We start from the raw sequence: 15,994 nt of genomic DNA on the forward strand, positions 1-15,994 counted from the left end.
ACTGTGGTAATCATTTCACAATATATGTAAATCAAATCATTATGCTGTACACTTTAAACTTATACAGTGCTGTATGTCAACTATATCTCAATATAACTGGAAAAACCCCTCAACGAACACATTTATTAGCAAATTAAATATAGGTGAAGAGAGAATTGTTGAAATAGAAAACAAATCAGAAGAAAAAAAAATCCAAATAAAGGCTGGAAAGACATAAAGTTGAACACAGAAGAAAAAGTAAGACAATAGGTGAGAGTTAAATGACAGATGACAGAGAATTGAATCTGAGTTTAAAATAAGGAGAAAATGTGGCACAGTGGTCTTTGAAGAGATATAGCAGAGATTTTTCCAAAAATCATGATAGACACCAACCTAGATTCCAGATGCCTAACAAATATCAAACAGAATAAATAAAAAGAAATCTATACACAACACACCATAGTGAAAAAAAGAATATAAAGTGAGAGTCCTCATTTCTCCCTTCAATTGTATTCTCCAGAAGTTAACAATTTAATGATCACAAAAGGAATCACTTCAAATAAATCCTTTCATACTGTACCTCCATCACTGTTGCCCTCCTCTGTAATAATGTCCAGTAGTCTCTCAAAAGCATTTTCGAAAGCAACGATTTTCTGAATTGCGCCATTACTTCTTGTTAGTGCTTGTAGTAGTAAGACACCCTTATGGAGAAGAAAAATAATGTTTAGTGGAGTACAAGTTTTATAAGACATTTTAAAATTACTCTCAAAACCCATAGAATTTTAGAAGTGATAGGAATTTTACAAGTCCAATCCCTTTAATTCATAGATAAGGAAAACAAGGTAAGAACCTAGACTTAAATCCATGTCTACCAATTCCTAATTCAGTTCTCTTTTCACTGTAAATATAAACATACAATAATTCTTGCATATTCATCAATCACTATACAACTTTCATTGTGGTGTTAAGAGTTTAGCATTATATCTATCTCAGGAATGCCTCTGCACATGCTTCACAATAGTAATTACATTAAATTGTGAATTCAATAATACACTGAGTGGCCAGATTATTATGATCTCTGAATGCATAATAATCTGGCCACTCAGTGTATATCCTATATAATAAAAGGCTAATATGCAAATTGTCCCCTTGACCAGGAGTTCGACCAGCAGGCAGGCCAGCCAACCGCCCATATCCCTTCTCCCTGGCCAGGCTGGCCGGACCCCCCCATGCACGAATTCATGCACCAGGACTCTAATATATATATTTATATATACTGAGTGGCCAGGTTATTATGCATTCAGAGAGCATAGTAATCTGGCCACTCAGTGTATAAATCAACAAATATCACATTCTAGCAGAGAAAATTCAGATATTGTTACAATTCCCCCAAATTTCTAAAACTCAATTCTGGCATATCCAGATTGAGACAATTCACAGTAGTTTTGCTTCTGACTTTTAGCTTTTCTCAGCTCCTATTATGTTGGATTTTATTTACATACTAGAGGCCCGATGCACGAAATTCGTGCAAGGGGCTCTGCCCTCGTAGCCCTGGCTGCCTCGGCTCTGCCCCGGCTTTGTCCAGAAGGCTGTCCAGAGGGTCATTCTGCTGTTTGGTCTAATTAGCATATTAGTTCTTTATTATATAGGATTCTGCAACCTCTTATCATTCAAGAAAAACTCCCTGTTACCCATTTCTGCTTCTTTCACTATAAAACAAAGGAATAGCAAATAGGTAGTTCCAAAGCACCAAAAAGGCAAGTTAGCTCTAGGCTATCAGTACTAGGCAGATAAGTATTCACATAAGACAAAAAAATGCCCATGGCCTTATTGAGCTTGTTCTTTGAATTTTCCTGTCAAGTCTCAACATTAAGATGAGAAAGGCAGCCGAAACCGGTTTGGCTCAGTGGATAGAGCGTCGGTCTGCGGACTGAAGGGTCCCAGGTTCGATTCCGGTCAGGGGCATGTACATTGGTTGCGGGCATATCCCCAGTGGGGGATGTGCAGGAGGCAGCTGGTCGATGTTTCTCTCATCGATGTTTCTAGCTTTCTATCCCTCTCCCTTCCTCTCTGTAAAAAATCAATAAAATATATTAAAAAAAAAAAAAAAAGATGAGAAAGGCAAAAGTGATTATTTTTTATTTTATTAGTATTTTTTTAAGTGATTATTTTTAGATGTGAAATTTTCCTACGTAATGCTGCCAATTTGAGTTTAACTGCTAACAAAAGGAGGAAGAACTACAGTAGAAAGCATACTAAGGCTCTGAGTTTGATAAAGTGTGTTTTAAAAAATGGTTGTCCTGGTTTCTAGTTGTGCAACTTTAAGCAAATTACATAAATTCTGAGTATTAGTACATTTATGTGTAAAACAAGGGTAATACCTTTGTTACTTTTATATGCGACTTTTAATTTCTCAATACATGTGTTTCTTTTCCCTGTTAAGAAATATATTGCTCTAATCAAACACATCCACTAAAATGCTATTAAGAATGAAAGTATACTCACTGGTCTGGTCATTTGAAAGTAAGTGGGCACCAATTCCTTACTTTAAAAACTGACAACTAAAAGGTTGATTTTATTTATCTGGTCTTTCATGTATAAAATGTATTTCAGAATAAATAAAGTAGACTAGTTGATGAAGTGAAGTTCTTTGTGTAAGATCACAGCTTAATAAATGTAAAATAATAAAATTATAAAAATCATCATTTTGAAATTCTCAACAAAATAAGCTATTTAAGCAATAATCATTAATGGATAATCAGTTGTAATAGATGAATTTAAGGTAAGTTTGATAGCTGTATAATAGAGTGATCTGGCTGTAACCACCAGAATCAAACCCCTGATCACTAAAAGTGAGACAGCCAGATATTACACATTTCTCGATGTATTGTAAAATTAAAAACACTGATCAGCTAGGAAATATCCTAGCAAAAAGTGGAACTGGAACCTAATCAAATATTTAATTTGCAAAGCAAGAAAAAATAAAGCTGCATATTCTTAGGCTTGTTTTTCAAATTTAACTTACATCATTACGTATAACTTCCCTGGAATCCGCTAATAAGTCCATCAGTCTTGAAACACCTAGAACACACAACCATGTGAAAAATACTGGCAGATCAAAAATACAAATAGTGATGCAAATTATAAACAATTTATTAACACATCATTTCAGTGCCCCTCTTTAGGAATGATCCTGACTTTTAAGTCAAAATGATATAAGGAAGATGAGTCACTTACCCATGGGACTAACTAAAATAATTTGCTGCACCTGAGGCCCTAGGTGTTTCAAAAGAGAAGTAAGAAGCTTCACACCGGGCCATCGGACATGGAAATCAAAGTCCTGGAATATAAGAATGTAAAATGTTTACATTGAAAACACACACACTTTTTTTTTCTTCAACTTAATAGTGGTGCCAAAAACCACAAACAAAAATTTTTCAAACTTTAATTTAAGAAATAAAAAAACAATAAAAAATAGTTGATATAAATTGCTCAAATTTATTCACTGTTACTGACTAGATAAAACAGTGTTTTGTAAAACTGGAAATAAGCTGAGCATTTTAACAGATTATATAGTTCTTAAAATATGCATGTGAATCTCTTGCAATGATACAGCAAATCTCACTATTTTAAAGAGGTACATATCTATATATCTATATATATCCTACCTAATAAAATAGTAATATGCAAATTGACCGCACCTTAGCTACATACAAGCCACGCCCACCAACCAAAGCCACACCCACCAGCCAATCAGGGTGAGTATGCAAATTATCCAACAAAGATGGAGGTTAATTTGCATATGCTGAGGGAGGGAGGAGTGAAGACTGAAGACAACTTAGAAGTAAGAGGGAGGAAAAGCGGAAAGCAAGGTGGCTGCCAGAGGGAAAGCCCGGGCAGGGCGGGGCGCAGCGGGGCGGGGCAGAGTGGGGGGGAGAGGGGCGGGCGGCAGCGGCGCGCGGGTGCAGGCACGGTGGCCACAATGGCGGCGGCAGCGGCAGCGCATGCGGCCACAGTGGCCGCTTGCAGGATTCTTCCTGCAAATGGGCTACTAGTATATATATATATATATATATGTGTGTGTGTGTGTGTGTATGATGCTTTACCCAAAGGGTAAAAAAGAAGCTTATTAAGATGACAAAAATGACAAGGTTCTTTATTTACCTCCAACAAAGATAATAGGAGAGTAACATTTTCTTGCTGCTTAATAAAAATTTCTGTAAACTGGCTTCCCAAATCTTCACTCTGTCTTGTGGAATTTTCTTCTGTAATATTAAAAGATAAAGCACTTCAATATGATGCAGTGTTATGTTAAAGTATTCTCTTTTTTTTTGAAGGAGCTAAGCAGAAATGATAATTTCCTTGGTACAATTATGCTGAAAAACATATCCTTAAATTAATTTTCAATGTATTTAAATAAATATTTTTCTTTTTTCTTATTAGTAAATTTATTGGGGTAATATTGGTTAATAAAATTATATAAACTTCAGGTGTACAACTTTATAATAATCTGTATACTCTATTGTGTGCTCACCACCTGAAGTCAATCTCCTTCCATCACCATGTATTTTACCCCCTTTACCCTATTTGTCCTCCCTCTGCTTCCCTTCTGGTAACCACCATTCAGTTGTCTGTATTTATGAGTATGTTTTTTAATTTGTTTTGTTTGTTTATTCCTTTTTGCTTTCTATACCATTTCTGAATGAAATCGTATGGTTCTTGTCCTTTCCCATCTGACTTATTATACTTAGCATAATACTCTTAAGATCCATCCACATTGCTGCAAATGGTACTATTTCAAATTTTTATTCTTTAAATATTTAAATATGATAAAAGATATTCCTCGAGGACATTTTTAGGTTAAACTTCTAATTAGGGTACAAGGAAACTTACTGGGGTGATGGAAACATTCTATCTCTAATGTGATTATGGTTACACTACTGTTGTAAACATTTGCCCAAACACACAGGACTATAAAATCCCAAAAAGTAAATTATACTGTATGTAAATTATGCCTCAAAACCTCCTGCCTTGAAAACATTATTGAATATATAGTCCTTACTGACTCTGAGTGTTACTGTGTTAAATAATTTAATTATAAAATTAACCAGTTACTTACAGATTCCTCCGTATCTTTTTTAAAAAGTTAGCCAAGTTTCATATTTGTCCTTAAAACTTTAGTCTTTAGATTAAACTATTTGTTGTTTCAATGTACTCTGTCAAGAACATAAAGGATCACTAATAACTAGTGAAGCACCAACTGCCAAAGCAAACTATCATTTAAAATTTGCCTATACTATTAACACAGTTTAGAGATGGCAAATATACTGTTCCCCATTCCCTAACCCACACCAGACACAGCCAATTGATCACAGCATCTGCTGCACATTAGAATCCTTATACACATATTGCTCCAGGCAGTGACTATAAACCAATGAAGCTGGCAATCAAGATCAAACCTATTTATTATCCCTCAAACAGTTCTTTTTCAAATGTGTGATTTTAATAATAAAATATTTCAGAAATAGAAAAAAATCCAGCACATGATAAGAAAAACGAAGCAATCCAACAGTGAGAGTGATAATCACATCTAATTTTTGTAGAGGAAAGAGAAACAATAAGAAACCACAAGTAGAAAGAAAATGTTTTCCAATATTGACTATGTATCCAAATATGTTGGGTTTACCCTTCAAAAACTCTAAGAAATATCCCTCTTACCTCTTGTATCTGTAAAAGAATTCAGTTTCTGAATCTTAAAACTATATTACTTAAAACAAAATATACTTTAGTTTTAAAAGAATTACTGGCAGCTGTGCTAAGCATAGAATGTCAGGGAACAAGGGGGAAAGGGAGACAGAATAGAAGGCAAAAATGAAGATTAAAAGGGCTTAAAAGTTAGTGGTCATAATTTTATGAAAATGGAACAGCATTTGCTGACATATTGCATAGAGGGGTATGAGAAGCAAAAAGAAAAAGGAAGAAAAAGAGAAAGGGTGATTCCAAGGTTTTGGTTTGAGGAGTTGGAAGGATGGAGCTGCCAGTTACTGAGATGGTAAACCAGTGGGAGAAGCAATTTGAGAGTATAGAAAGAATATGAAGTTTAATTCTGGCGTTAAGTTTGAGACACCTTATAAAAATCTGAGAGGAGATATCAAGTGAGCAGTTGGATAAATACAAGCATAAATGTGGAGAAGTTTGGGTTCTATATACATTAAAATGGTAAACATAAATGATATTTAAAGTTACAGGACTGGATGATAATGGGCATCTAAGAAAAACTTACAGCTAACATCACTCTTAATGGTGAAAGACTGAGTGTTTTCCACTTAAGATCAGGAAAGAGCAAGAATATCCAGTTTCACTACTTCCAGGCAACAATGTATTGGAATCTTAGTGTCATAGGCAAGTAAAAGAAATAAAAGGCATACAGATTGAAAAGGAAGAAGTAAAACTCTATAGATGACATGTTTGCCTATGTATAAAATCTTATGGAACCTATAAAAAAGCTATTCAAACTAGTAAATGAGTTTAGCAAAGTTGTGGGGAATGAAAGGTCAATATACAAAATTAATTGCATTTCTATATACTGGCAATGAACAATTAGAGACTGAAATTTAAAGAACAATACCACTTGAAACAGCACCAAAAAGTATTAAAGACTTAGGGATATATTTGATAAAAGATGTATAAGACCTATACTTTGAAAACTCCAAAATGCTGCTGAGAAATATTAAAGACCCAAATAAACATGTACTAGTATACTGTGCTTTTGTATTAGAAGGTGCAATTTTGTTAAGATGTTAGTTTTCCCTAATTCAACCTACAGATTCACCAGAATCCCAAAGTCAGTTTTTAAAATAGAAATTGACCAATTGATTCTAAAATTGATGTGGGACTGCAAAGAACCTAAAAGGGACAAAGCGATTTTGAAAACGCTCATAAAGGAATGAAAAAGCTGGAGGACTTAAGTACATGATTTCAAGATTTATTATAAAGCTACAATAATCAAGAGAGTGTCACATAGACAAAAGGACAGAAATACAGACAAACAGAACAGAAATTCCAATAGAAGGGAAAGTCCAGAAATAGATCCATTAGCTCAAAAGGGATCATAGACCCAAATGTAAAAGTAGAAATGGACTACAGATCTAACCATAAGAATTAAAACTGTAAAACTGTAAAAAAAAAAAAAATCATAGGAGAAAATCTTAGTGATTTTAGGTTTGGCAAAGATTTCATAAATAGGAAACAAAATGCCTAAGTTAGAAAAGAAAAAAATTTGATAAGATGGACTTAATCAAAAGTTAAAACCTGCTCTTCAAAATATAATATTAGGAAAATGAAAAGGCAAGTCACAAACAGGCAGACTATTTGTGAAATATATATCACAAAGGACTGGTATCTAGAATATATAAAGAATTCTTAAAACTGAAATATAGGAAGACAAACAATCTAGTAAAAAAAAGCAAAAGATTTGAATAAACACTTCGCCAAAAAGAAAGATATATAGATGGAAAATAAGCACATGAAAAGTTGTTTAATAGCATTATTTATTATGAAAGTACAAATTAAAACAACCACGAGGTACTATTTGATACCTATTAGAACAGCTAAAATTTAAAAAGACTGACAATTACACCAAGTATTGGAGAGAATGTGGAAGAACCGGAACTCATAGATTACCAGTGAGAATGTAAAAGGGTACAACTATGTTGAAAAATGGTTTGGAATTTTCTTATACAGTCAAACATACACTTACTATTATCACTTAGCCATTATATTGCTAGGTTTTTAGTCAAGAGAAATGAAAATATATGTCCATATAAACACTTGTACATGAATATTTATAGCAGCTTTATTTGGAACTGCTAAAAACTGAAAACAATCCAAATGCCCTCCAAAAAGGGAATGGATTAACAAATCACTATATTTGCACTTACTATATTTATGTAAATTTCTAATGCTTCAGAGGCTAATATAGTATGTTTTGTTTATTTAACATATTTAACTATGGACCCCTTTTAATACAAAGTATTCTGAGACATATCTACACTTTAAGGAATGTAGGTTTAACCAAGAAAAATGTTTAATTCATGTTTGCATTGAGTACAAGCTAATGACAGCAAGAAGTAGAGTTAATATATTTATTTTGTAGCTTTAATGTATAAAATACTGTAGCTAAACAGTATATAATTAAGAGCTGTTTGGAAATGAACTAGTAAAATATGATCCTGTTTCAAGGATCTATGCTTCCTTCTGGCTTAACATTGTTAATTTTAAAAAGCTGTTAGTGAGATGAACTTTACTTCCTTTAAGTATAAGACAGCACTTCTGGCCCAGCTGGTGTAGCTCAGTGGTTGAGCGTCGACCTATGAACCAGGAGGTCACGGTTCAATTCCTGGTCAGGGCACATGCCCTGGTTGTGGGCTCAATTCCCAGTAGGGGCATGCAGGAGGCAGCTGATCAATGATTCTCATCACTGATGTTTCTCTCTCTCCCTCTCTCTTCCTCTCTGAAATCAATAAAAATATATTTTAAAAAAAGACATGTCAAGTCCCACAAAAACTAGCTAAGCAATTAAAGTAACATACAAAACTATTTTGGTGTAGCAGTAAATTAAGCTAAAATGAATACATTAATTATACCTAAAAGTTATGAAAAATTATACCTATTTTACATGTAAACCATGATATAAGACAAGTAAACCATCTTCTCTCATTAAATATACTTATTTTAAAACTCCTAGAGCTAAGCCTATTTTTATATCCTATATTTTATAATGCTATACTTATTATAACCTGTAAAAGTAAATACTCTTTATTGTAAGATAAATGAAAAAATAAATAAGAATTAAATGGCCCTTTGTTACTATAGTGAAAAAGAACTCTAAGACAGGTATATAGAATTAAAGACTGCTTTTTAAAAAGTCTTTATATACCCTTGAAAACATTTTAGGCCTATTTATATGATTGGTTTTTAACTAAATACATTTATTCTTCAAATGTATTTACAGTTATCTTTTTTCCAGAAAACATTTGTGGACCTTCTCTTTGAAATTTCACTCCATATCAGCAGGACAAAACTATTTTATAAAAAGAGATATTTTAACAAAAGTAGTCCCAACTCAGAGTGAGGGACTACCAAGTATCTTCTTTTACACCATAGTCAATTAGTTAAACAAGCACACCTATATTTTTTTAACGTTTGTATGCATCCTCTATAAACTAGTTATGAAAATTACAGGTTTAATAAAGAATCTAGTTAGAAAAATGGCCACAATTTATTAAAACAGACATCTTTGGAATACAAGAAAAAGAAAAAGAAAAGAATGTATCCAAAAATATAGTGATCCACTGTTATCCTACTTACTAGATGATACCTTGTAAGTTACATGGTCTCTGGGCTGCCAATTTTAGAAAACAGAAAAATAGCACCTACCTCAAGGCTGCTGTGAGAATCAAATAAGATAATGGATATAAAAGCACTGTAAGTTTTAATGTTCTAAACAAGTATGCTGAAACAATAATAGAAACAACAACTACTGATCTGTGCTACCCAACAGGGAAGAGCTTACTGTCACAAGCGTCAAGGCATAATGCTCCTGTATTTTCTGCTTTCAAACAAGGGATTCAGATGACACAAAAGGTAAAGCTATATAAATACCTTAATAAGTTAGTTTTTGTTATCTTTTTGTTAGGTCTGGGCAACTTTCTTTTGTACCATTTTAAACCTCCTTTAGATAAGGATATTCCTTTCCTTATTTTAAAATGTTTAGGGTCTAAGAAAAAATGGTAAAACAATACAAAATAAAACTTAGTAACTTTAATTATGAATTAAAGAAATATCAATGTTAAAAGTAAATGGAACTTGAAACAGATCACCAGAAATACAGACAGACAATATTGGTGAGTTCTATAAATTAATATAAAAATTGTCAGTAACCAGATATTATTATACATGCATTACTTTAAAGGGACAATATCAACATTTAAGTATTTTCTGAACTGAAATACTTTCCAGTTATTATTGAATAAGGATAAAATTTATGTGTATACATCTGTATGTATACATATTCAAATGTTATTTTTAAATAAATTGCCTCAAATTTTTCCAGGAAGTACACAAAAAGTAATTCAAATAGATTGTACTACTAGAGAAACAGCTTTATCTTTGTTAAAAAATGCGCTAGATTGTTTTCTGTGTTCTAGCCAATAAACAGATTTAGCAGTCATAAAAATAAAAAATAGCAATATAAGATGATCAGATATTGCTCTTTAATTAAGTAATCCTTATATAGTGAAACAAATCTCAATTTACCAGCCAGAATTAAACATCACTTGACAGTGTCCTTTTATATTACCAGAAATTATGCCTAAAAGCATCATGCATATGTAAATGCAATCTTTTACCTTCCACATCATCTGAAAAGGTAGACAAAAATAAATAAATAAATAAATAAATATACATACATAAAAAGTGGGTGATAAAATAGTTTATGTAGAATTCACAATACAATAAATAAGAGTTTAAAAATGTCAAGTAAGCAATATAATTTCTAAACAGAAGAGACTCATATTCATTTTACTCAAATAGCAAAAGAGATATAGCATATGCTATTCAGGATGATGAGACAGATTTTTCAATAAATTAAAGAGTTATAAAATATATCCAATATAAAGAACTCTAAAATAAAGTTAATTATGCCAACTTCATGTATTGATTTTTTTATTTTAAGAGAGAGGAAGATAGGGATGGAGGGAGGAGGGAGGGAAGGTGGTAGGGAGGGAGGGAGACATGAATCCATCTTTCCACCCATCCATGCATTCACTGGTTGATTCTTGCATGTGCTCAGACTGGAGATCAATCCCCACAACTTTGGCATATGGGGACAAAACTCTAACGAACTGAGCAACCTGGCCAGGGCCAGTAAGAATGACCTTTTGGTAAAAATTTAAGTTCCCATTTTAATCTTTCTTAGAAAAAGTGATTCTAGTACAGAATAGTTTATCTTTTTTTAGCCAAAGGATAATTTTTGGGTGTTGAATTAAAAATAAAGAGCCCAAATATATAAAGTGAAACAATAAAATTGTGACTCTGAACATGATTATATTATAAATTTACAATAAAGGAAAACCACCTAACTAAAATTTATTGCTGCTATATAATATTTTTAAAACAGAAAAATCATCCATTATAACAGCAAAAAAAGAGTCTTTTTACATATTATAACAAGTGTGTTGTACCTAATTTTCTTAGAGAAATAACTAGGCAAAATAAGCATCTTCTTTAAAATATGTTCTTGTGTATACTGTATTTCAATACTGTCATGTGATTGACAGCTTCTTTTACCATGGGTACCCAAATTATATTTACTAAAGATTTTTCACCCCTGAAAAAGTAATAAAGTTAGTTATAAGCTAGATATTACAGAGAAATAAAAATATAAGAAAAAGGATTTTTAAATCTAAAATTTTTATTATTCAATAAACCTACTTTAAAATGTTCCCATTACTGATATTCTGTGATGTTACTATCTACATATATTTCTGCTCTACTTTTATTTAAAAAAAAAATTGTAAACCCAATATCATCTATATTTCTTTATGACTTGTTTACTCAAGATTTTTTAAAGATCCTATTATTTCAATGTAAATTAGACTTATAAAATGCATGCATGCATATGTCCACATTTCTGTCTAGAATAATGAAAAACCATTATGTCCTACTGCAACAGCCAATCTGATAAGAATGCACTCTTCAATAGCACTGTGAAATGTTAATCAATGCATGTTTTTATAATATGCAAACAGAATGTATTCAGACTTCTAGTAAAGTGTTCCACATACTGACAATAAAATAAATTAATTAATGACAGACTACCTTAATTAAGTAAGCAAGTAATTTGAAACAAAAAAGAAAGGATGTACAAAAGAAATGTGTGGATTTCAAACTTATTCATATCATGTCACAACAAACAGATTCAATGTAAAAAAAGACTTTCTTTTTCTTCTTTTTTTTTCTTAATCCTCACCCGAGATTTTTTTTCCATTGATTTTTAGAGAGAGTAGAAGAAAGAGGGAAAGACAAGAGAGGAACATCATTGTGAAAGAAACACAATGATTGGTTGCCTCATGCACAAGCCCTGACCCGGGCCCAGGCCAGGGAGGAGCCTGCAACCAAGGTATGTGCCCTTGATTGGAATCGGATCTGGGACCCTTCAGCCCACAGACTGATGGTCTTAAAAAAGACTTTCTTAATTTAACAAGTTGTTGTTCTTTATAAATTAGCATGAGTCCTATGTTAAAAGTTTAAGTATTTATTAGGAAAAAACTTATACTGCTCACCAAATAACATAAATAAAATAGCTTGATTTTTAACCAATAGCCAGAAATGATTATTTAATCCAGAGATTACTAATATTCATATTGCTTAACTAAAACCAAATACAAACAGAGGAATAAATAGTTTTTAAAAGAGAAGAATCATTTTTCATCTCCAAATTACATATAAGGCAATCATTTTAAAGACACTTTTCTGGAACTAAGCATATGTCTTTCCTTTATTCATAAAAATGAAAAAGAGAAAAACACACATAAAATTGGTACAATCCAGTTAACTTTATGTACAAAATACACAGTAAAAGAAACTTACCTACTTCTTCTTCTTCATCATTAGATATTATATTAAATAGTGTATCCAAAGCATAACCTATTATTTCAGAATCCGAACTGGAAAAAAGAAATAATTACATTTATACACTGCTAGTTAGAGTATGAACTGTTATGACCATTTTTAGACAGTTATTTAACAAGGTTATATAAAATATTAAAAGCAGCAAAAGAAAAGCAATTTGTTACCTACAAAGGAGGTCCCATAAGGTAGTCAGCTGATTTCTCATCAGAAACTCTACAGGCCAGAAGTGAATGGCATGAAGTATTCACGGTAATGAAAAACAAGAATCTGAAGCCAAGACTATTCTATCCAGCAGGGCTATCTCATTCAAAATAGATGGTAAAATAGAGAGCTGCCCAGACACAAAAAGGCTAAAGGAATTTATCACCACTAAATCAGCACTGCAAGAAATGTTAAAGGGACTACTATAATAATAAGAAGAAATAGAAAAACAGGCATAAAAATTAAAATGGCAATAAATAAATACCTATCAATAATAACCTTAATTGTAAATGGTTTAAATGCTCCAATCAAAAGACTTAGGGTAGCTAGAGAATAAGAAAACATGACCCATATATATGCTGACTACAAGAGATCCATCTCAGAACTAAAGACTCACACAGGATGAGAGTGAATGGATGGAAAAACAATTTTCATGCAAATGTTAACGAAAAAATAAAAAGAAGCTGGGGTAGCAATGCTCATACCTGACAAAATAGACTTCAAAATGAAGGCCATAACAAAAGATAATAAAGGGCACTAATAATACTAAAAAGATCAATGCAACAAGAGTATATAACCATGAGAAACATATATGCATTCAATATAGTAGCACCTAAATACAGTAGGTCCTTGGGTTACGTCGGAGATCCATTCCTATAGCGAAACATAACGCAATTTTCGCTGTAAGTTGGAACCCACCTACGTAAGCACCTACATCACTCACATGGAGTACATACACAGCAGTAATGAAGTGAAACAGTAAAAAAAAATTAAAAGAAAGATAACAATTCCTGACTTTTACTTGTGGTAAATAAATAATAAAAAACATAAAGCACATATGTACATACGTCGGAATGACGGAACTTTTTTTTTTAATAAATAAATGGGGGATGGTAACGTAAACACGACGTACGTCGAGTCCGACATAACCTGAGGACTGCTTTTATATAAAAAAAACTTCTTTAAGGACTTCAAGGGAGAGATCAACAGCAATACAGTCACAGTACAGGACTTTTAACACCCCAGATCTTCCAGACAAAAAATCAACAGTGACTATAAATGACACACTGGATCAGATGGATTTAATTGACATATAAAGAACATTTCACTCCCAAGTTGCAAAATATACATTCTTCTCAAGTGTACATGGGTCATTCTCAAAGAAAGACCACATGTTAGGACACAAAACAAGTCTCTACAAGTTCAAGAAGATTGAAATCATATCAAGCATCTTCTCAGATCACAATGGCATGAAATCAGAAATCAACTACAGTAAAAACACTCAAAAACATTCAAACACATGGAGGCTAGTATGTTATTAAATAATGAATGAGTTACCAATGAGATCAAGAAAGAAATCAGAAACTTCCTTGAAACAAATAAAAATAAACACATAACAATCCAAAAATCTATGGGACACAGAGAAAGCAGTCCTAAGAAGGAAGTTCATAGCACTATAGGCCTACCTCAAAAAACAAGAATATTTTTAAACTAACTATCTAACCTTACAGAATTAGAATGAGAACAAGAAAAGCCCAGAGTAAGTAGAAGGAAGGAAACAATAAAGATCAGAGAGAAAATAAATGACACAAGACAAAAAAACAAAAACAAAAGATCAATGAAACCAAGAGCAGATTCTTTGAAAAGATAAACAGGATTGACGAACTTTTAGCCAGACTCATCAAAAACAGAGAGAGGACCCAAATAAATAAAATCAGACACAAAAGAGGTGAAGTAACCACTGACACCACAGAAATACAAAGGATTGTAAGAAAATACTATGAATAACTATATACCAACAAGCTAGACAACGTGGATGAAATGGACACATTTCTAGAAAAATACCATCTTCCAAAGTTGAATCAGGAGGAATCAGAAAATCTGAATAGGCTGGTAACAACTGAAGCAACTGAAGCAGCAATCAAAAAACTCCCAGCAAAACAAAGCCCTGGTCCAGATAGCTTCACAGGGGAGTTTTACCAAATATTCAAAGAAGAACTAACAAACTACTCCAAAATATTCCAAGAGGAAGGTATACTTTCAAGCTCTTTTTACAAGGTCAGCATTATACTAATTCCAAAACCAGATAAAGAGACTACAAAGAAAGAGAATTACAGGCTAATATCCCTGATGAACAAAGATGCTAAAATCCTCAACAAGATATTAGCAAATCGGATCCAGCAATATATTAAAAAGATCATACACCATGACCAAGTGGGATTTATTCCAGGAATGCAAGGCTGGTACAATATCCATAAATCAATAAACGTGATACATCACATAAGTAAATTGAAAAACAATAGACACAAAAAAAGTATTCAATGAAATCCAGCACCCATTTATTATAAGAACTGTCAGAAAAGTGGAAATCAAGTGATCATATCTTAACATAATAAAGGCCATATATGACAAATCTACAGTGAACACCATACTCAATGGGCAAAAACTAAAACCATTTCACCTAATAGGAACAAGACAGGGCTATGCTTTTACCACTCTTACTCAACATAAAGTTGGAAGTGCTAGCCATAGCAATCAGACAAGAAGAAGAAATAAAAGGCATCCAAACTGAAGAGGAGGAAGTAAAACTCTCATTATATGCAGATGACATGACATTGTACATAGAAAACACTAAAAACTCCACCAAAAAACTAGATTTAGTAAGTGAATTCAGCAATGTAGCAGGATACAAAATTAACAATCAGAAATCAATGGCATTTTTATATACTAATAATGAACTCTCAGAAAGGGAAACTAAAAAAATAATCCCATTTACTAATTCAACAAAAAATTTGAGAAACTTAGGAATAAACTTAACCAAGGAGGTAAAAGACCTGTACTCAGAAAATTACAGGACATTGAAAAAAGAGAGGAAGATATAGACAAGTGGAAGAATATTCTATTCACGGATTGGAAGAATTAACATAATTAAAATGTCCATACTACCCAAAGCAATCTATAGATATAGATTCAATGCAATCCCTATTAAAATACCAACAACATATTTCACAGATCTAGAATACTCCAAAAATTTATATGGAACCAAAAAAGACCCCAAATAGCTGTAGCAATCTTGAGAAAGAAGAAAAAAGTTGGAGGGATCATGAAACCAGATACCAAG

At 32.5% G+C, this 15,994-nt stretch overlaps 1 protein-coding gene across 2 annotated transcripts in view; it reads right to left on the reverse strand.

Moving 5' to 3' along the window:
* Positions 1 to 15,994, reverse strand: part of USO1 (USO1 vesicle transport factor) — a 76,743-nt gene that overhangs the window by 40,712 nt on the left and 20,037 nt on the right. For both annotated transcript variants that reach the window (XM_079772247.1, XM_079772248.1), the window contains exons 4-8: positions 12,631 to 12,707; positions 4,144 to 4,244; positions 3,217 to 3,319; positions 3,005 to 3,060; positions 560 to 680 (exon numbers count right to left, since the gene is read on the reverse strand). In XM_079772247.1, coding sequence (XP_079628373.1) covers positions 560 to 680; positions 3,005 to 3,060; positions 3,217 to 3,319; positions 4,144 to 4,244; positions 12,631 to 12,707 — 458 coding nt within the window. The remainder of the gene's footprint in view (positions 1 to 559; positions 681 to 3,004; positions 3,061 to 3,216; positions 3,320 to 4,143; positions 4,245 to 12,630; positions 12,708 to 15,994) is intronic.

Source organism: Cnephaeus nilssonii (assembly GCF_951640355.1).
Source record: "Cnephaeus nilssonii genome assembly, chromosome: 1".
Classification (NCBI taxonomy): Eukaryota; Metazoa; Chordata; class Mammalia; order Chiroptera; family Vespertilionidae; genus Cnephaeus; species Cnephaeus nilssonii.